Source organism: Somniosus microcephalus, chromosome 2 (assembly GCF_052327205.1).
Source record: "Somniosus microcephalus isolate GS21.2 chromosome 2, FLI_Smic_1.0, whole genome shotgun sequence".
In the NCBI taxonomy this organism is placed as follows: domain Eukaryota; kingdom Metazoa; phylum Chordata; class Chondrichthyes; order Squaliformes; family Somniosidae; genus Somniosus; species Somniosus microcephalus.
The window spans coordinates 84,360,643-84,383,874 of NC_140988.1; the positions used below are offsets into that span (position 1 = coordinate 84,360,643).

Consider the following 23,232-nt stretch of genomic DNA (forward strand, 5'->3'; position numbering starts at 1 on the left):
GGACAATCGAACAACAGTTTAAACTAATCACAGAGACATCCAAAAACCACTTCACACACTTCAACCGATTTCGAAGCAATCCCGAAACTAGTTAAAAGTCAATTAAAGATAGATGGGACCAGCCCGAAACTCGATAAAGAATTTAAAACTATTAAAGTTAACGAGCCCACCAAAATTAACAATAAGCCAGAGAAGATTTGGCGGGCAGATAAGCAAGGCCTCAAAACAGTACAATTGAGGACTGCTTTTACACACACAGACAGTTGTTCGGGCAGAGAATTGAAACAGCAGTCAGTGAATTGAAGTCAGCAGTACAGTTCAGACAGACACAGAAAGAGGCACAGCTCATTCAAAAGACATCAGCCTTGGGACAATCAATCGACAGAATGACAACAGAAGGAGAACGGAAAGGAATCGCGGCAACCAAGGGCCCCAAGAAACAAACAACCAACGATAGTTTAAGCAGACTTTGCTAAGTGGCAGAAAAAGTCTTTTAAGTGCATTGACCGAATTTTAGTGAGTAAATAAGTGAATTAATTGAAGTAAGTTTAATTTTTTAGAGTAAATTAAGCAGTTGGGGAGTTGAAACCGGAAGTAGAATCCGGGTATAAAAAGGGGCGGGCTTAGTGCGGTAGCGCTGAGTGTGGTCGCATTGAGTGTAAGTAGAGTTTGGTAAGTGGCAGAGTTCGGGCAAGTGGGAGGTGAGGGGGTGCTTGTTGCTCTGTTTTGCTTCCCTCTCTCAGGCTAATCCAACACTGCGGACGTGGAGCAGTGAGACAATTCAACCGGATAGGTCCCCCAGACAGCTTCCACGAGGGAGGTTGGTGATCTACTGGTTGGTAGGTTCTCTTCCTTCTCTTCTATACCTTTAAGTTGGTAAGTCCTATTAAATAGTGGTGTAATATTATCATCTATATCGGGGCAGAGGGTCTTCATAACTAATAATAAGAAATTTAATTAATTACACAGATATGGGTGAACAGGTGATGTGTCACTGTTGCGAAATGTGGGAGCTGGTGGACCCCATTGAGGCTCACGGTGGTTACATTTGCGATAAGTGTTTGCTGCTAGAGGAACTCAAGCTCCATGTTAAAGAGCTTGAGACCGAGCTTCAGACACTGCGACACATCAGGGAGGGGGAGAAGTTCCTGGACTCTATGTTTCAGGAGGTGGTCACACCTATGAAATTAATTACTGCAGATGTAGTCCGTGGTCAGGGACAGGATAGTGTGACTACGAGTGAGGAAGGTATAGGGATCCAGGATGTAGTGTTGAAGGAGCCGCAGCCCTTGCTCTTGTCAAGCAGGATTGAGGTTCTTACTCCCTGTGAGGGCAGGAGCGGGGACTGCAGGGAGGATGAGCAACCTGACCACAGCACCGTGGTGCAGGGGGCCATTCAACTGGAGGGAGTAAAAAGAAATGTTGTAGTGGTAGGGGATAGTATCATTAGGGGGATCGATAGGGTTCTCTGCAGTCAAGAGCGGGAGTCCCGAAGGCTGTGTTGCCTGCCCGGTGACATGGTTAAGGACATCTCTTCTGGGCTGAAAAGAAACTTGGAGTGGGAGGGGGAGGATCCAGTTGTCGTGGTCCATGTTGGTACAAATGACATAGATAGGACAAGGAAGAAGGTTCTGTTAAAGGAGTATGAGCAGCTAGGGGTCAAATTAAAAAACAGAACCTCAAGGGTAATAATCTCTGGGTTATTACCTGAGCCACGAGCAAATTTGGCTAGGATAAATAAAATTAAAGAGTTAAACGCGTGGCTCAAAGACTGGTGTGGGAGAAATGGGTTTTGCTTCTTGGGACACTGGCACCAGTACTGGGACAGGAGGGAGCTGTTCCATTGGGACGGACTCCACTTGGCCAGTGCTGGGACTAGAGTCCTGGTGAATCATATAACTAGGGCTGTAGAGAGGGCTTTAAACTAATTAGTTGGGGGGAGGTTTCTGGAGCGCAAATAACAGAAATGACAACGGAGAAGGTCATAGACTTAGGTAGCAGTGGGGAAATTAAAAAACAGAATGTGTCAGGAAGGGACAGAAGGTATAGAGTAAAAGGTAAAGTAGTAAAAGGGGAAAAAACAGGAACTAAGTGTCACAAAACATATTTGAAAGTTCTTTATCTGAATGCACATAGCATTCGTAACAAAATGAATGAGTTAACGGCACAAATAACTACATATGGGTAGCACGGTGGCATAGTGGTTAGCACTGTTGCCTCACAGCGCCAGGGACCCGGGTTCAAATCCGGCCTCGGGTGACTGTCTGTGTGGAGTTTGCACATTCTCCCCGTGTTTGCGTAGGTTTTCTTCGGGTGCTCCGGTTTCCTCCCACAGTCCAAAGATGAGCAGGTTAGGTTGATTGGGCATGATAAAAATTGACCCTTAGTGTTAGGGGGGATTAAATACGCGGGGTTACGGGGATAGGGCTTGGGTGGGATGGCTGTTGGTGTAGGGACCGGGTGCTAGGGTTTGGATGATCAACCATGATCTCTTTGAATGGCGGAGCATGCTCGAAGGGCTGAATGGCCTACTCCTGCTCCTATCTTCTATGTTTCTATGATCTTGTGGCCATTACAGAAACATGGCTGCAGGGTGACCATGACTGGGAATTAAACATACCAGGTTATTTAACAATCAGGAAGGACAGGCAGGAAGGGTGGGGTGGCTATGTTAATAAAGGAAGGAATCACTATAATACAGAGAAATGATATTGGATCAAAGGAGCAGGATAGTGAAACAGTTTGGGTAGAGATAAGGAATAATAAGGGGAAAAAACACTAGTGGGCGTAGTCTATAGGCCTCTGAACAGTTGCAACTCTGTTGGACGGAGTATTAATCAGGAAATAGTTGAGGCTTGTAATAAGGGAACAGCTATAATTATGGGGGATTTTAACTATCATATTAACTGGACAAATCAAACTGGGCAGAGCAGCCTTGAGGATGAGTTCATTGAGTGTATTAGGGATGGGTTTCTTGAGCAGTATGTAACTGAACTGACCAGGGGGCAAGCAACCTTAGATTTGGTCCTGTGTAATGAGACAGGATTAATTAAAAATGTCCTAGTAAAGGATCCCCTTAGAATGAGTGACCATAACATGGTTGAATTCCATATTCAAGTAGAGGGTGAGAAGGTTGGATCTCAAACAAGCATGCTGAGCTTGAATAAAGGAGACTATGAAGGTATGAGAGCGGAATTGATTAGAGTGGACTGGGAAAATAGATTAAAGGGTAAGACGGTACATGATCAGTGGTGTACATTTAAGGAGTTATTTTACAACTTCCAAAAAAGATATATTCCACTGAGGAAAAAAGGGTGTAAAAGAAAAGATAGCCATCCGTGGCTAAGTAAAGTAATTAAGGATAGTATCCGACTAAAAACAAGGGCATATAAGGTAGCCAAATCTAGTGGGAAGATAGAAGATTGGGAAGTCTTTAAAAGACAGCAAAAAATAACAAAAGATTGATTAAGAAAGGGAAGATAGATTATGAAAGTAAATTAGCAAAAAATATAAAAACGGATAGCAAAAGTTTCTATAGTTATATAAAAAGAAAAAGGGTGGCTAAAGTAAATGTTGGTCCCTTAGAGGATGAGACTGGGAAATTAATGGTGGGAAACATGGAGATGGCAATAACGCTGAACAAATATTTTGTATCAGTCTTTACGGTAGAGGACACTAAGAATATCCCAACACTGGACAAACAGGGGGCTCTAGGGGGAGAGGAGCTAAATACGATTAAAATCACTAAGGAAGTGGTACTTGGTAAAATAATGGGACTTAAGCCGGATAAATCCCCTGGACCTGATGGCTTACATCCTAGGGTCCTGAGGGAAGTGGCGGTAGGGATTGTGGATGCATTGGTAATAATTTTCCAAAACTCCCTGGACTCAGCAAAGGTCCCAGCAAATTGGAAAACTGCGAATGTAACACATTTATTTAAAAAGGGTAGTAGGCAGAAGGCTGGAAACTATAGACCTGTTAGCCTAACATCTGTGGTTGGTAAAATGTTAGAGTCAATTATTAAGGAGACAGTAATGGGACATTTAGATAAACATAATTTAATAGGACAAACTCAGCATGGTTTCATGAAGGGGAAGTCATGTTTGACAAATTTGCTTGAGTTCTTTGAGGAAGTAACATACAGGGTGGATAAAGGAGAACCAGTGGACGTAGTGTATTTAGACTTCCAAAAGGCATTTGACAAGGTGCCACACAAAAGATTATTGCTCAAGATAAAAAATCACGGGATTGGGGGTAATATTCTGGCGTGGGTGGAGAATTGGCTCTCTAACAGAAAGCAGAGAGTTGGGATAAATGGTTCATTCTCAGACTGGCAATCAGTAACTAGTGGTGTTCCGCAGGAGTCAGTGCTGGGTCCCCAACTCTTTACAATCTATATTAACGATTTGGAGGAGGGGACCGAGTGTAACATATCAAAGTTTGCAGATGATACTAAGATGGGAGGGAAAGTAGTGAGTAAGGAGGACATAAAAAACCTGCAAAGTGACATAGACAGGCTAAGTAAGTGGGCAGAGATTTGGCAGATGGAATACAGTACTGGAAAGTGTGAGGTTATGCACTTTGACAGGAAAAATCATAGAGCAAGTTATTATCTTAATGGCAAGAAACTGGAAAGTACTGTAGTACAAAGGGATCTGGGGGTCCTGGTGCACGAAACTCAAAAAGTTAGTATGCAGGTGCAGCAAGTGATCAAGAAGGCCAATGGAATGTTGGCTTTTATTGCTAGGGGGATAGAATATAAAAACAGGGAGGTATTGCTGCAGTTATACAAGGTATTGGTGAGACCGCATCTGGAATACTGCATACAGTTTTGGTGTCCATACTTAAGAAAAGAAATACTTGCTCTCGAGTCAGTACAAAGAAGGTTCACTCGGTTAATCCCGGGAATGAGGGGGTGGTCATATGAGGAGAGGTTGAGTAGATTGGGACTCTACTCATTGGAGTTCAGAAGAATGAGAGGCGATCTTATTGAAACATATAAGATTGTGAAGGGGCTTGATCGGGTGGATGCGGTGAGGATGTTCCCAATGATGGGTGAAACTAGAACTAGGGGGCATAATCTTAAAATAAGGGGCTGCTCTTTCAAAACTGAGATGAGGAGAAACTTCTTCACTCAGAGGGTGGTAGGTTTGTGGAATTTGCTGCCCCAGAAAGCTGTGGAAGCTACATCATTAAATAAATTTAAAACAGAAATAGATAGTTTCCTAGAAGTAAAGGGAATTAAGGGTTACGGGGAGCGGGCAGGAAATTGGACATGAGTCTAGGTTCGGAATGGTCATGGCCCTGTGGGTAGTGGAGCGGGCCCAGGGGCCGTGTAGCCTGGTTCTGTTCCTACTTCTTGTGTTCTAATTCTGTGTTAGATTTCAGGAGATGGTTTTATTCCTGTTCCTGGCTGGGGTGGAGATCGCCTTTACAGAAGGTAAGTACTGTAGAAAATATAGGGACAGAGTGATCTCCTGGAAGAGTTTCGATCGCCTAGATGGGTCAGAGAGGAATTTCCCAGATTTTTTCTCCCAAATTGGCCATTGGGTTTTTTACCTGGTTTTTTGTCTCTCCCGGGAGATCACATGGGTTCGGGTGGGATGCAGAGTGATAGAAGATTTGAGGTTAGGATCAGATCAGCCATGATCTTATTGAATGGTGGAGCAGGCTCGAGGGGCCGATTGGCCTACTCCTGCTCCTATTTCTTATGTTCTTATATATTACCAACAACTAGGTAATACTGGGCCACCGCGACCAACAAGAAACCAACCTGGAAGAAACCGAAGATTCGCAAGTTTGTTTCCACTCTACAAGCTATCCTGACTTACCCCTGGGTAAGATTTTATGCAAAAGACTCTAAACCCTATACCTAACCAAAGGAAATTGGGTTCTTACCCGATAGATCCAATACGCACCCGGCCGCATCAACGGACACGCGAAGGCTGAAAACCCAACACAGGTGAAGTCTTCCACCATGTCTTGGGTACGGCAGGCCCCAACTGCCACACCTAAAGAGAACCCCAAAATCGCGAACCTATACAACTGTCAAGAAAGTCGTTTGGTGAGCATTTCCCTGGTGCTCTGGAATCCAACCTAGTTAGCGTAGTGGGACTTGGAGGGGTGAAGTATTTTGTCTATTGTCGTTCTCCCTCGCATATTCCGAAGTGTTCCCCCTTTTAGAGTAATAGGAATATTGTGTTGTGTATATTTTCCTGTCTCAATAAAAATCCAAGTTCTTTTCACCAACTCAGTTGTCTGTTGCAATTTTCATTACAACCCCCAAATAAGCCCAAAGTCTAGAACCAAGGGAGTGGGAGTGATTCGAACCGCTCAGGGAGTCAGAGGCAAAGCTGACCACACACACCACCCCTTACAGAAAATGGCGACCACGGCAGGACTTTGGCAAAAGGGTTATAATGCAATAGACCCTGGGGGAGAAATTGGGTATAGCCCCGTTTGGGGCGCTAGAATTGGCGCTGCGCAAATTATATCGCCAGGCGCAACTTATCGCCACCTCGAGCGATATTGGGTTGCTGCGCCCCTAAAGGTGATTGCGGCGTTGATTCAGGTGCTGCACGGGAGTCTTAAGGCGCTAACCCGGCGGCGCTACTCAATATGTCGGCGGCCAGGCGCAGCGCAGGTGCTGTCAATAATCGATTACCCCGAGACATGCTGGCGCCGGCCAGCTCTTAAAGGGGCGGGTCAATTAGGATCAGCAGCCACACTCTGCGCCTTGTAGGCCTCAAAATCGGCGCTGTGCTTTCTGTGGCGTTCCAAACTTTGAACATATGGAGAGGGTGCGGCAGAGAGCGGAGCGCTTTACCGATGGGGCATTGGATGCTTTGGTTGGCGAAGTGGAGCGCCGGGGAGCTGTGCTGTACCCCGACAATGGCAGGAGGCCTCATCAGAGCGAGTACCGCAGGGCTTGGAGGGAAATTTGTCAAAGAGTCACCTCAAGCAGCATGGTGCCCAGGACTCCTGTGCAATGCAGGAAGAAGTTCAACGACCTCATTCAGGTCGTTAGGGTGAGTGCCTTTTTCGCAATCTTCTTCATCCCTCCATCTGCACCTGACATTATGGCCAGAGGGTGCGCGAAGCCCCAATGGCCATCTGTCAGCCAGCACCCATGGCCCTTTCTGGAAACACACACGCACATTCAGCTCAATGCATAATGTAAGGGCTATTCTACCATGGGGGGCATGTGATGTCAGCTCAATGCATAATGTAAGGGCTATTCTACCATGGGGGGCATGTGATGTCAGCTCAATGCATAATGTAAGGGCTATTCTACCATGGGGGGCATGTGATGTCAGCTCAATGCATAATGTAAGGGCTATTCTGCCATGGGGGGCATGTGATGTCAGCTCAGGCCAGCATGTTTCATCACTTCCCGTCCTTTCTCCTGCAGGCCAAGCTGGCCAGGAACCGGAGGGAGCAGCTTCGTACCGGAGGAGGCCCTCCTCAGTTGCAGACACTGACGGACCTGGAGGAACGAGTCCATCAGATTGTTGGAGGCCGGATGAGTGGTCCTGTCACCACTGGAGCTGCCGACCCCATTGTGCACAGCGATGGTAAGGTCATCATCTTTTTGAACTCTCTCCTTCCACTTGTTCCCCCCACCAGCATGCTTTTTCACTCTGGACCCATGTCAGAGCATTGCAGCACTCTTGCATCCCTTGCTGCCACCCTGTGCTTTCGCTAAAGCCACTCTTCAACCTCCCTGCTTTCAGATGCTGCATCACCAGCTCGAGAGCCGGGCCCTCAAGCTGCCACTGCCACTGACTCCGGAGGCGACGAGCAGGAGGAAGCCGGACCATCCGGACCACCCTCAGGCGAGCCAGCCCCTCTGCAGACTAGGGAATTTACTTCCCTGGAGGGGAGCGGGGGGGAAGGCTCTGAGGAGGAACCACCTCCATGACCCAGCGGGCTGCAGCAACGCAAGGGGGGTGGGGAAGCTCGGGGGCCGTCTCCCCGGAGGGCGAGTCAGGCCGTGAGTACTGCTGCACAGAGCGCAGAAGAGGTGCGTTCTCTCGCAGAAATGAGTGCCCAGGCTCGGCTCAGGCACACTGAGCTCATGGCTGCAGTGGCAAGGATGCCTGAATCCATCGAGACACTGGCACGGAGTGTCCAAGACTTCGGGGCAGCACAGGCAAGGAGTGCGCAGGACTTTGGGGCAGCACAGGCAAGGAGTGCGCAGGACTTTGGGGCAGCACTGGAAAGGACTGTCCAGGACTTCGGGCCAGCACTGGAAAAGACTGTCCAGGGCATTGGGTCATCACTGGAAAGGACTGTCCAGGGCTTCACCGAAGCAGTGGAAAGGACTGTCCCGGCCTTCACCGAAGCACTGGAAAGGACTGTCCAGGGCTTCACCGAAGCACTGGCACCTGCCACGCAAGTGCTGAGTGCTGCCACGCAATCACTCTCTGGTCTCATGCAGACGCATATTGAGGCCACGCGACCAATGACTGCTGCCACCCTCGCTGGATCAGGCAGGATTACCCGGGGCCCTTGCAGCACCACAGCAGGGCATCAATCTGTGGACCAGCTCCAGGGGCGATAGAGGCGAATTTTGCAGTCGAAGGCGATAATTAGCGTCGGGAGCTAAATTTTGCGCCCGGCCGGTAATAGCGCCCCAAACGGTGCGATACCGAATTTCTCCCCCTAATTATTTTCAAAATATTTGCTATGGTGTTCATTAACACATTAAAGTTGCTGTAGCAGAGATCCTGAAGGAAGTGCTTAAGTGTTTAGTGTTTCTCCTTTATTTACTCCACCCGAGAAGAATTCTAAAGATGTATCAGGTCCCTTTAATTGTCATTCAGCAAAACAATGAATGATAACCTCTCAATCCAAACAACTCCACATTCACAAGGGTTGTACAGGTATATATACTAAATTAGTGTTATCCTTAAATTAACATCTGTTAAGTTAATTCGTTTCATTACTTTCAGTTTGGAAATATATGTCAAAATATGTTTTGTGAAACCCACAAATAAGAATATAAAATATCCTGAACAATATTCCTGTAAGGTCCACTGTTTCATGGTGATGCACATATAACGAAACAATCTGATTTTTCTATTCCCTGATATTTACAACCCAAATTTGACTTGACATGACTGCTCTAGCAGTCCATAATATACAGTCCTCCAAGCTGTAAGATTGAATTTCTGGTTCCCCATGATGACTGATAAAAAAAATACTTTTATTGATTTAAAATGTTTGGTTCCTTCTAATGATTGTCAAGGTTTGGACTATCAATGTAAAGCTTTCTCTACTCAAGAACGTGCTTCAACCAGGGAAGGACAGCTCCTGCTACTGAAGCAATATGACATGCAAACTTGCAACACCAGTCTTCCCAGTAAACTCTCTGAAGCGTAAGCTCGAGGAACAGCACCTCATCTTCCGATTAGGCATTTTACAGCGTTCCGGGCTCAATATCGAGTTCAACAATTTCAGATCATAACCTCGGCCCCTATTACATTTTTATATATATTTTTTATCCACACCTTTGTTTTGTGCCCTTCCCCCTTTTTTTCTCTCCCACATGGCAGCTGTCTTTCATTCTGCCAGCGTATTTCACATCTAGAACTGTCTTTTGTCTCTTTACTAGCCCTATCACCATCTCGTCTCATTTTCAATACCTCTTAATGTCTCTTCACTTCTCCTTTGTTCTTTCATCCCCATTTCCCAGCCCCCAAACTAGCCTTTTAATCTGTTTCATTTCCTGTGTTTTTCAGTCCTGATGAAGGGTTTCGACCTGAAATGTTGACTCTATTTCTCTCTCCACAGATGTTGTTTTTCCAGCATTTTCTGTTGTTATCTCTGAAACTTATAACTGAATGACATTTAATGCCAGATAATTGGCAGATTTGCTCAAAGCAGCAGTGTTCCATTTACAGCCATCAAAAAGAAAAGGGGCGAGTTTAATCCTACCCGCCTGGCAGAAACCAAGTGGGTAGGCAGTTAAAATCTCCCAGGTTACAGGTTACGGTCCCCAATTTTAACCTGGTCAACTAAGCAGACAGCGAGGCCACCCGCTCAAAGTTGATGGGAACCTTTTTCACAAATGCATGTCGGGTTTGGATGACATCATCAGGACCGACTGGAATTTTAACTCGACCAGGAAGCCACAGTTTGTTTCCCACCTGACCAACCCAGCTGGAAGAGGATTGTGGCCAGAACAGGCCCAAAAAGGTATGTTTTTTCCCCTACTTTTTTTTACTTTCCTTGTGAGGTCAGGAGGAGCAGGAGCACCTGGTCGCAGTGTTCGGCTTCCAGGCGTTTGATTTTTCTGTCGGCTTTTGCTGAGATCCTGGCCGGAATGGGTGTGGTTGGCCAGCAGGATTTAAATGAGGCCCAGGAATTAAAATACCCTGTGATTAATTTCTGGAGCATTAGGTGAGGAGATTTTAACTCACACTGCTACTGTCCCACCGAAAACTGGCCCAGATAAAGACTATGGGGGAGAAATTCATTATAGCCCAGGAATGGGTGGTAACTTCAGAAAAGTTTGTGTATCAGCACCAGCTGCTAATGAATCACGCTGCACGCAAAATTAAGTCTCATCACTCAAAGAAAGGATGGGAGAGCTAAATCAAGTGCTAATGGCCAAGCTCAGTGGTGCTACACTCAAAGCACTAACCAATATCAGGTGCAGTTTAATCGCAAGTCATCATTGCCACAGGCTCTTTCCAGTTCTTAAAGGGGTGGTTCATTGATGCTACAGAACCTCATTCTCAGCATTTCTGCCTGTGACCCTGTGTCAGCAAGCAGGAGCAACCAAGCCCAAGGAGCCAGACGACTCAAGCAGGTGTCATGATGACAGATCCACGCCCCAGGGAGAGAGCCAGCAGATTTTCAGACCAAGCTTTGGAGGAGTTGGTGTCCGCTGTGGAGAGACGGAGGGCGGTGCTCTACCCAGCAACTGGCAGGAGGCCCTCGCCGCCAGTCTTCCATTCTGTGTGGAGGGAGGTTGCCCAGCATGTCTCGGGCAGCACTATGGTCCCCAGGACCCACAGACAGTGCAGGAAGAAATTTAACGACTTCACTCGAGTGGTCAGGGTGAGTCAATGCCTCAGCAAATGTGACATATCACTGTCTGAAGCACAGTCTGCACTCACCCACCAACAATCTCCACCTACCAACATTCACACCCACATCTCATACCTTGCACACAATGACAGCTATTCAACTATGGCAGGCACATCACCCAAACACACTGTTCCACACTCACTCACACACTTTCCTTTCTCTTGCAGGCCAAGATGGCTTTCAACAGGAGGGAGCAGGAGCACACAGGTGGGGGATAAGCTGACACCCAACCACTGTCTGTGCTGGAAAATAGAGTGCTGTAGATTATTGGGCGCCAGGTGCTGGGCGCTGTGACCACCGGCAACGTTGACCCCCTTGGGGAAAACAACGGTATGTTCATCCCTACTCCTTCTTCTTGCATCCCACTTCCCCCTCACCCCACAAGCCTTTCGCACTTTCCAGCTAATCTTGCTGTATGTATGCATTTTTCCCTTCCTGCCCCCCTCCCCTCACCTTAACCCGACTATTGTGCCTTTATGCTTTCAGATAATGAGCAAGCACCTGAGCAGCCTGTCCCTGAGGGCACCATTGAGAGCGAGGCGGGAGAAGAGGAGGAGGAAGAACACATTAGATTACTAAGGATGCTGAGGTGCTGCCCTGCGGGAGTGGCAGTGTGTCAGTGGAGCATGAACCTGCCGTCCTTTCTCAGGATGACAGCATTACTGCTCCTACCGCTGGCACTCCACCATTGCCCTTGTCGCTGCCCGTCATCCAGCTATCCTAGACTGCTGCCGTCCATGCTAAGGTGGTGAAGTCTATGGCTGGGCCTTCCAGGGCACCCTGCAAGGCCATCTGAAGTCTCCTACACAGACACTCAGCAGATTCTACCAGCCATGCTGCAGCCACTGGGCCAACACTTAGTAGGAGCACTAGAGTAGGCAAAGGCACAGTAACGAGAGGCACTAAGGGATTGCACAAGGGTGAATAGTTAATATTGTTGTTGAAAATATGTTTTAACTGATTATTGATAAATTTATTAATTCAGTTTGGATTATTTTGTGGTGTGTCTCATTTCAGCTTTGTGCTGTGAAATGGCATGTAACAGGGATGGAATAATGGGGGTGACGTGAGCAATGGGGATCTGGGGTTTAATTTACTGGAACCGCAGTCTGATGAGGTGGTCACGGACCACCCTTCTGGAAGGTCGATTGAGTGGCTGCCTCCTCCTTTGCTCCTGTTTCTCCACCTCGTTATCATCCTACTCCTCTTCCTCCTCGTCCACCTCCTCTCCCTTTTCCTCCTCCTGAGGTGGTCCCGCAATCCCTGGCGGCAAGGACTGGGCCCTCATGATGGCAAAACTGTGGAGCATGCAGCAGACGATGACGAAATGGGACAGCTGCTCAGCCGAGTACTGCAGGGCTGCTCCCGAGCAGTCAAGGCAGCGGAACCGTTGTTTGAGTACCCTGATGGTCTGCTCGATGATGTTCCTGGTGGCAGCATGACTCTCATTATATGAGTGCTGGGCAGGAGTGTTGGGGTTGCAGAGGGGAGTCAAGAGCCAGGTGGAGAGCGGATAGCCCTTGTCTCCGACCAGCCAGCCGTGAGCTTGATGTGTTGGCTGGAAGAGTGCTGGCACACTGGTCTGGTGCAGGATGAAGGCATTGTGGTTGCTGCCAGGATAGCAGGCATTCACATTGAGAATTCGCTGTGTGTGGTCACAAACCAACTGCACATTAAGTGAATTGTAGCCTTTGCGGTTACGGAAGATCTCAGGATTGTTATGCAGTGCCCAGAAGCCATGTGGGTGTAGTCAATGTCGCCCAGCACCATGGGGAATGCCCCTATCCTGGCAAAGCCACATGCACACTTGTCCTGCTTCTCTCTGGTGATGGGAAAGGAAATGTTGTCCGTTCTCCTACTGTAGAGAGCCTCTGTGACCTCCCGGATGCAGCGATAGATGGCGAACTGCGAGATGTTAGCTATGTCTCCTGTTGCAGACTGGAAGGATCCGCTGGCGAAGAAATTGAGGGCAACAGTGAACTTGACTGCCACTGAGAGCCATGGTCGCCCTGATCTGAGGCTGGAGGTCTGGTTGCAGGAGGTGGCAGAGTTCTGTGACCACCTCCTTGGTGAAGCGGAGCCTTCTAATACTCCTCGCTTAATTGAAGGTAGGAGAAGTGCTGTCGGAAGACCCTTGGAGGGTAAGGCCTCCTGTTGAGAGCCCTGGTGGCCCTTCTCCTCCCTCTGGCCACATGTTCCAGTCTTTCTCGCTGCCTCCGCTCCCTCCGCCGTAAATCCTGGAGGGCGAGGTCAACTGCCAGTATAGCCCCCATTACTGTAACCACGCGTAGCACTTTGATATGTTGTGAGAATAAATGTAACTAATTTTTAGTAGGCACAACACTCCGGAGACTAAACAGCCTTTAAATGATTGTGCAACAGTTTAATTCAATGTCAAACTGACAAGGAAGTAGTGAAACAGCACTAACCTGAGAGTTGCGACTCATTACTCATGATCCCTTTAAGTTGCGCCCCTGGAGCCAACTATCGACCGCTTCACGCCTCCTCTCCCTGTCGCGGTTGGGGCGAGGCACTAAGGCAGGGGGCGATAATCAATTTTGCAGATCGTCACTGATGTCACAATCTGCCTGACGCTGAAGTCCCCGGCGCTAACTCGTAGCGGCGGCGCTACTGGGGTGCCGGATTTGGCTGGATTTGCCTCACCACAGCGCAACTGCCTCAGTGCCCCATTAGCGCCCCCGCCAGGCGCTAACTGGAGGCGCTAAGGTGATGAATTTCTCCCCCATTCATGCCACTGGTCTGGTCTATATTCAGATCCAGGTATCTGAAGTCACGTGCTTGCATGGTAATTCACTTTGCCTTTTACCTTTAAAATGAAGAACTTGTGATATATTTTACTCTTTTTGCAAAGTTAAAGAACTAACTGGAGTGTCACTATAAACCTCTCTTAGTTCAGTAAAATTATTTCTCTTTAAATGTTATACCTATTTGTTTGATGCTGAGATGAACTGCAATTCGAGAGTAAAAATAGAAAATGCTGGAAATACTCAGGTCAGGCAGCTTCTGTGGAGAGAGAAACAAAGTTAGTGTTTCAAGTTGATGACCTTTCGTCATCGTACTGAAACGTTAACTCTGTTTCTCTACAGATGCTGCCTGAACTGCTGAGTATTTCCAGGATTTTCTGTTTTTATTTCAGATTTCCAGCATCTGCAGTATTTTACTTTTGCAATTAGAAAAGATTGAAGTAGCAAAACATTTTTTCCCAAAAATGTCCAATAAATGTTGTAGTTGACACAATTGGTTTTCATAGTAACTGTTTTAGTAAACAAACATCATTTTAAAGTCTCCTAAATATAGAGTTCTTTTTGAGTTTTCTTGTGGGTGTTTTTTGAGCAAATGAACGTAAGTACATTTTGAAGCCAACTCTACATCATGTATACTTCTCAAATCCTGTACCTCTTAATTCATCTCATTAGGCCTGCAAAGGCAAGGTGAGCTATTGTTACTCATAGGAACATTGTACGAACACATGTAAAAACTTTCCAAGGAGTCAACTTTCTTCATAATATAGATATTTCAGAATATGGGTCAGGTTTTGCTCTTCACTTTGTGCAATAACTTCATGTATCGCAGCATCCTTTCACATTCTTAGAACCACTCAAAATCCATGCTGATCAAAAAAAAAAATGCTAAAAATGTTCCCAAAGGTTTTACATACGTGTCTTTCTGGCTGAATCTTCCACAAAAAGAGATGAGATATCTTCATCCACTCCTGCATCATTTTTGGCAATGCAAGTATAAGCTCCAGTATCTTCATAGCGTACATTACTAATATGAACTCCACTCCCATTTGCTGAAAAATGCAAATAAATGTGTTTTGTCCCCTTTTCTTCACCATTTCCATCACAGAAAATCGGCAATCAGATTATGAAAGGAACAGTTGCATTTATATATCACTTTATCACATCTCAGAAATATTTCAAAACACCACATAGAATGAATTATTTTGAGGTGCAGTAACTGTTATTATGTAAATAATTGCAGCAGCTGGTTTGCACAATACAGGATCCCACAGCCCATAAGATAAACAATCAATTAATCTGTTTATTTTTTCTGATGGTTTCAGTTGCGGGAGGATTGTTGTCCAGGATATCAAGAGAATTCCCTGCTCTTCTCTCAGTCCTGCTATGAGATTTTTAATGACCTTCTGAAAGACAGGGCCTTGGTTTAATGTCTCATCCATGAATGTCTCACAGCACTTCACACTTTGGCGTGATGCTTAGATTATTTACCCAAGTCCTCAAGTGGGTGTGAACCCACAAACCTCTGACTCAGCAATGAGTGCTACCAAATGATCGAAGTTGACATCCTGGGACATTATATGAACAAAATGGAACTAACCCAAATGACCTAAAAATCATTCACTACGCCCTCTTTCTTATTACAATCATTAAAAGAAATATGATAGTAACAGAAACATTTAAACATTTCTAACCTTTTCCAGTTCTGATGAAAGGTCATCGACCTGAAACGTTAACTCTGTTTCTCTCTCCACAGAGAGAGGCTGACCTGCTGAGTATTTCCAGCAGTTTTTATTTTTATATCATAAATTAATGGCAGTTTAGTACAACAATTTTCCTTTAACTTTACACACAGAAGAAAATATGGTCCCAAAAATGTGTCTGCCTTCCAGCCTACTCCGACCGCAGCTCTAGTAGAAGTCCAATGGATGGCTCAGGAAATAGGCTGGGTCTTGGATGTGCCTGCTTCTAGCCTTTGCTAATAGGTTTGAGGGGCCTTATATGGGCAGAAGTTCCCACTTTCCCAGCCTCGGTGGGATCCAGGATGTGTGGAGGCTGTATGTCCAGTGAGGTAAGACATATTGGCCTCTTGAATGGCTCAAACAGGGGAGATCCAGGCCAGGGAATTGGGCTGGATTCTCAAAAAACCGGTTCATTTATAGGGGGCCAAAAAATGGTTTCTCTGGGTGAAGGAGGAGTCAGGCAGCAATCGCCAGAGTTTTGGGGCCAAAATATTCCTATAATGGCATGGGTGCCCACCAGCTTTATTCTAATTTGCTGCCCAGCCCTGACCCTTTGGAATCAACACTGGAGAGCACCACTGGGCACAATTGCAGTTTAACTGCTGGGATTGCATCCCCAAGCAGTTTCAGGGCCCATAGCTTTTGAGTGCCTTCTTCACTTACATTTTTATTAAAGTGACACTGCTCAGTGATACTCCACTGATGATTAACTGATTAGATTTTAGCTACACTGATGACTTTAACATATTTGATGCTTAACTATAATAACTTTCCAAAATTATGTTGTATAGTGTGTGACATAAATACAATGCACTGAACATACAATTGCAATTTCCTATGTTCTGGATCAGTATCCTTATCAGTTTCCACAACAATTTTTCTCTTTCAATTCAACATTAGCTTACAGTTTGCATTTCTGATAGAGGATGATTGCTGGGAAGCAATGCTGCACAGTGCATTATTCCAGTGCCATGAATGGTCTATTTCTGGAACTCACTGCAATCTTGGGGGAAAAAATGGAGTCGTGCCCCTTTTGGGGCACTAACTTCGTCGGGGCGGTACTAAAATTAGCTCCCCCACGGCCAAAATTCACCGGTAGCACCCCAAGAGGGACGTCGTCTCACCTGCACGTCGCACCACTGCAGGCCTTCCTCCCCTTATTAAAGGGGAGGGGCCCAGTGTTGCGTAACCCAGGGCCCAGCTGGGCCACCATGGATCGGAGTGCCGGCAAAAGAACCTGACACTCAAGAGAAGTACCCGGTTCACAGAGCGCACCCGGCACTCCATGGGGGGGGTGCTGCAGAGGAGGCCAGGGATGGCAGAGGGGACAGGGGGGGGCTGCAGAGGAGGCCAGGGATGGCAGAGGGGACAGGGGGGTGCTGCAGAGGAGGCCAGGGATGGCAGAGGGGACAGGGGGGGGCTGCAGAGGAGGCCAGGGATGGCAGAGGGGGCAGGTGCTGGCAGCGGTCAGCAACAAAAATGGCCGCCCGGCACCTCCCCTTTAATTTGCGCCGCTCCGGCCGCAGGTAGGCCCTCCTGACCTCGTCGAACATAGCGTCTGATGGTAAGTCAGGGAGCACTACTGAAGATCGCGGCCAGGGCGCGAGTGGGACGCTGCGCATGGCGATGACGTCATTGCCGATGGCGCAGTACCACAGGGCGCTAACGGTTACTGCTGCCACTAACCTCCCGCTAAATTTTCCGGGAGGCGTTGGCGGCGCCACACCCAGGCATAGTTGCTTTGCGCCCGTTAACACCCTCTTAGGAATTTTTAAGCCCTGGCATCTACTCTGATTATGCCAAACATTCTAGTGCCTTTAAATTCAAATACCCTGTATATTAAAATGTTTTTTTTTAAGGGCAATTTGTTTTATATTTTCCTCCTTCCCCTTTAAGTCTACATATGCCACACACACTTTACCCTGGCTGAGAGGGTGACTTGCTCCCAAACCCTTCCCAATACTGTACTCCAGCAAGCTGCTAGGAGTTGGGATGTAAGAGCAGCTAGGACAACTGATTGTCTGGTTTTGTTGTAAACTTAAGGCCTCTATTTTATGCCTGCTCAGTGACATGGCTGAGATCAGGAGTTGATCCTGTGGGGAGAGCAGCAGAGTGAACCCAGCTCCTATCACTCCGTGTTGTAGCGTTTGGTACAAGTTCATCTTATAAAATGAGTTGCTTTCAGATGCAACATTTTTTAACACTATCCTATGTTGTGTGGAGGAGAAATAACTGGTGGATTCATATGATGGGTTCTTGGGAGAAGAGGTTAGTTTTTGGGGGTGATATTAGATAGAGATAGAGTTATAGAGCACAGAAAGAAGCCCTTCAGCCCATCGTGTCCACGCCGGCCATCAAGCCGTGTCTATTCTAATCCCATTTTCCAGCACTTGGTCCGTAGCCTTGTATGCTATGGCGTTTCAAGTGCTCATCTAAATGCTTCTTGAATGTTGTGAGGGTTCCTGCCTCTACCACCCTTTCAGGCAGTGAGTTCCAGATTCCAACCACACTCTAGGTGAAAAAGTTTTTCCTCAAATCCCCTCTAAACCTCCTGCCCCTTACCTTGAAACTATGGCCCCTGGCTATTGACCCCTCTACTAAGGGGAAAAGTTCCTTTCTATCTACCCTGTCTATGCCCCTCATAATTTTGTACATCTCAATCAGGTCTCCCCTCAGTCTTCTCTGCTCTAAGGAAAACAACCCCAGCCTGTCCAGTCTCTCTTCATAGCTGAAACGCTCCAGCCCAGGTAACATCCTGGTGAATCTCCTCTGTACCCTCTCCAATGCAATCACATCCCTCCTATAGTGTGGCGACCAGAACTAAACACAGTATTCCAGCTGTGGCCTAACTAGCATTTTGTACAGCTCCATCATAACCTCCCTGCTCTTATATTCTATGCCTCAGCTAATGAAGGCAAGTATCCCATATGCCTTTTTAACCACCTTATCTACCTGTCCTGCTGCTTTCAGGGATCTATGTACATGCACACCAAGGTCCCTCTGATCCTCTGTCCTTTCTAGGATCCTACCATTCATTGTGCATTTCCTTGCCTTGTTAGTCCTCCCAAAATGCATCACCTCACACTTTTCAGGGTTAAATTCCATTTGCCACTGTTCTGCCCATCTAACCATCCCGTCTATGTCATCCTGTAGCCTGAGGCTTCCCTCCTCGCTATTTACCACTCCACCAATTTTCATGTCATCTGCGAACTTACTGATCATACCTCCTACAATCATACCTAAATCATTAATGTACACTACAAACAGCAAAGGACCCAGCACCGATCCCTACGGTACAAAACTGGACACAGGCTTCCAGTCACAAAAACAACCTTTGACTATCACCCTCTGCCTCCTGCCACTAAGCCAATTTTGGATCCAATGTGCCATTTGCCCTGGATCCCATGGGCTCTTACCTTCTTGACCAGTCTCCCATGTGGGACTTTGTCAAAAGCCTTACTGAAGTCCATGTAGACTACACCAACTGCACTACCCTCATTCACACACCTAGTCACCCCCTCAAAAAATTCAATCAAATTTGTCAGACATGATCTCCCCCAGACAAAGCCATGCTGACTATCCCTGATTAGTCCCTGCCTCTCCAAGTGGAGACTAATTTTGTCCCTCAGAATTTTTTCCAATAATTTCCCTACCACTGATGTTAGGCTCACTGGCCTGTAATTCCCTGGTTTATCCCTACTACCCTTCTTGAACAATGGTACTACGTTAGCTGTTCTCCAGTCCTCTGGCACCTCCCCTGTGGCCAGAGGTTCTGAAAATTTGATATCTATCTCTGTTTGCATGTTCCATCATTTTCATTGGGCAGTTTCATAAAATAAAAATGAAATGCAAAGCAGTGGAGAAGAACTGCAATAGAAAAAGAGACTGACAGGAAATCCAACCTGAAGAAAAGTAACAAAGTGAGAGACAGAGAGAGAGACATAGAGGGTATGGAAGAGAAAGAGGCCCCGAAATTGCTAGGCCGTTCCAGGGGACTCCTATGATTTCGGGAGGAGTTGACTATAGGACCTCGTTTCCAGGGTGACCTTTTTGGGGTGGGGCTCTGCCCACCTCTACAAGTCCATCGGCGTAAGTGGGATGTGGACTCGCTAAGTAGGGAGTTCCTGCACCCGGCCTTCAGTCTGGACCCAGTGAAAATATTGGCACAGTGACATCTGATCTCACCAGGTGTACCTCACTGAAATGGAAGAAGCGAGGCCCCCTTGGGTGTCTAGGCCGTCGTTGATGGGTTTGACACCCCAGGATCGGAGGGGGGATGGTGCCGAGGTGGGGGGTGGGGAAAGAGGTATTTGACAGGGAGTGGGGGGCAGCGGGAACAGTGTTCCGAGGAAGATCTGGTACCTCCTTGACTGGTATTTTGATGAGGGGGTGCTACAAATACTGCCAGAGCCCCGCTCCGCAAAGCCTCTTCCCTGACCCGACTAACTTCAGCAGAGTCAGGGATGAGCACAATCCTGGCGTCATTACCAGGATCATGACTCTGCAGATGTTCTGTGCCAGAACATTTATTAGTGGGACACAGGTGGTTTTAGTGCGCACAATGAGATCCATAAACAATTCCAGCAGTGACAAGCAAAACCTGTATGCCACCAGCTGTAAACCAGCAACAGCTATGAACATACAGTCTGTGATGTTCAGAAAACAATATGGCATAGCACAACAAATAAGTCTTTTTGTTTAAATGTGCAGTTCATTTATTTTTGCAGCAAGGAGAATATCACTTGTAAGGATTATCCAGAATCCTGCAAAATCCACCAGAACAGACATAAACTTGGCCGGGACTCAGATTCGCCGGATCCTGGCTGTGGGGCCCAGTTGTCAGGGTAACCTTTTTGTGGTGGAGGTTCTGCCCACCTCTACAAGGCCATCAATATAAGCGGGATGGGGGCTCCCTAAAATTTTAACAAACAAGCAACAAAAAGATGCATATGAAATTGCATGTGAGTTCTCTGTTGGATCAATATACAAAACGCAGGATTTTACATTTTCTAAATGAGCGTTACGTTGTGTTTATAGGATTCCAGTTACCTGTACTAGATGAAGCAATCTATTCAACAGCTCCAAGAAAAAATATTTTGCATATCGATTGGTACAAAAACATCTCTGTGGTATATTCATAGATATGAGTAACATATTACCTTGCAGTGTTAGCTGTTTTGATAGTTTGGGCATAATGTCAATGCCATTTTTCAACCAGTTGATCAAGGGATTCGGAATGCCTTCAGCATGACACCTGAGACTGGCAGTCACACCTGGTTCACGAGCCTGGCTCTCTGGATACACCCGAATAACTGGAGGAACTGCATGCGAAGTAGAAAAATATCAAGTCAGTTCACTGCAGATGATTATAAGGCAGCATTAAGATAATTATTGCAATCTTCCTCAAGGATAGGGGTATTATGGTGAAAAAGCCATGCACCGGGTGATCAAACAAATCCGGGAGAACACATTAGCCATGACTTACATTACTTGGTACCTACTGATGCACGGGTTAATAAGATATCGGACTTATTAGAGATGGTCCACGTTGGGTCCAGATCTAGGTTTTGGTGTGTTTGGCCTAGAAGGCCTAGAAATTCGGTGGCGCCAAGCTCGCCTGGGCGCCGGAATTTCCACTCCGGACGGAGCCGCTTGCGCCAGCGCGATATTCAGTTTCAGCGCCCCAAACGGAAGCGGGGCGCTGCTCGAGGCGCCCCGCGTCCCTCTTGGGGCGCTGAAACCGAATATCGCAGCACAACGCTGCGGCACGGTGTGCAGCGGTACTGCAGGCCTTCCTCCCCTTCTTAAAGGGGAGGGGCCTGCACCAGCGTGATCTCCGATCGTGAGTGCCGGCAAAAGAGCCCGGCACCGAGGAGAAGTGCCAGGCTCTTGGGACACAGCTGGCACTGCCCGGGGGGGGAATGAGGAGGTCAGGGACGGTGGCGCGAGGAGGTGCTGGCAGGCGGCCAGTGAAAAATATGGCCGCCCCGCACCTCCCCTTTAATTAGCGCCACTACCGCCACAGGTAGGCCGCCCTGAACCGGTCGCGAATTGCGACCGGCGCTACGGGGGGGGCGTGACCCAATATCGCGTTCGGGGCGATAGCGGGGCGCTGCGCACACCGATGACGTCATCGGTGGCGGCGCAGCGCTACAGGCTAATGCCGCCATTAGAGCCCCGCTAAATTTCGCGGGAGGCGTGGCCAGTGGCGCTAAAACCACTAAGTGCCCTCTTTAGGCGCTAACTGGTGGCGCAGCCTACCGAATTTCTAGGCCACTACTCTTTTTTACTCCTTTTTCAGGGTCGGGATGTTAGATGCAGCCTTAATAGGAGATGAATCATCCACCGACACTGTCCTCTAACACTCCAAGACTCCTTACTCAGGTCTACATTATTGCATGTTAAAGAACACAGAAATATTGGTTCATAAGTTATGTTTTCTTTTGGAAATGCACGTTACAAAATGTAGCAAAAAACCCATCATTCAAGCAATAATGAGCAGAATGTTTGAAATCTACCATAAATCAATCTACACCCTTAACTATAAGCAGATGCAATTCAATTTAATTTTATAACCAATTAAAATCTAATTTAATCAAAATAATATTAGGCATCATCTCCATAAGTATGCTTAAGGAAGAAACACTACAATAACTTCATTATCTGCTTATCAACTTGCAGTTCTCCTTCGTCAGGTATTAGTATTGACAGAACAGTGACATATTCAACCTCAGCTGACACTTCTGTATTGGAAATTAATTGGAATGTGACATTTGAAAAAGAGAACGAATTAGTTTTTTTTAACTAATTAATTGAAGATTTTATCCTTAAATTATTATTTAGATGGCAGGTCCCTGTAATAAGCAGGCTTTGTACAAATGAAGGTCACACAAAGACAAAGGTTTTTTTTCCTACCTAAATTGATTTAACTTTTGTTACAATTAGCAACTTGAGTGGACAGCGACTTGACTTGCAGTCAGGATGTTGAGTTCCAGTTTGCGGTCACTAGAACACGTTTGGCTTGGCTGAGAAGCCTTTATCAATTATCTACTGAGCAGCTGGCTGTACTGAGTTACTATATTTTGAGGCTAGAGTTTCCACCCATTGATTATAAGTAGGAGGTAAATCTAGCTCTGATCTTGGGGAGGGGCAGGAGAGAGTAAGGGTTGAGGGCGCAATAGCACAATGTAGCTGGCAGCAGGAACTTGGAAAGTTGACCCTACGGAGCAAATATTGTTTGTTTTTTCCCTAGTGGTTTAATTTTTCAACACTAACGTATGTATAAGTACAGAAATTACAGTTGTGTTATGCATAAAGCCAGCAGTAATGAAGCGTTATAGACCAGTAATACCAGGTGTGCCAGTTAGCACACACTTCCTACAAAAGCCAAATACTGCGGATGCTGGAAATCTGAAATAAAAACAGAAAATGCTGGAAATACTCAGCAGGTCAGGCAGCATCTGTGGAGAGAGAAACCGAGTTAACATTTCAGGTCAATGACCCTTCGTCTGACGTATTTACTTTTAAATTTACTTTAAAAACACCTTTCGTGAGGCACTGCCAGTGGATGTAAAATTTTCTGGCACTGAGGGCATCTAGGGCCAGAAATTCAGCTCCGTAGCATCCGATTT

General features: G+C 46.7%; 1 protein-coding gene across 4 annotated transcripts in view; it reads right to left on the reverse strand.

Annotated features, from left to right (window-relative positions):
- Positions 1 to 23,232, reverse strand: part of fstl5 (follistatin-like 5) — a 1,173,542-nt gene that overhangs the window by 253,092 nt on the left and 897,218 nt on the right. For all 4 annotated transcript variants that reach the window (XM_086010874.1, XM_086010870.1, XM_086010888.1 and 1 more), the window contains 2 exons: positions 20,761 to 20,922; positions 14,777 to 14,911 (listed from right to left, as the gene is read on the reverse strand). In XM_086010874.1, the coding sequence (XP_085867000.1) occupies positions 14,777 to 14,911; positions 20,761 to 20,922 (297 nt within the window). The remainder of the gene's footprint in view (positions 1 to 14,776; positions 14,912 to 20,760; positions 20,923 to 23,232) is intronic.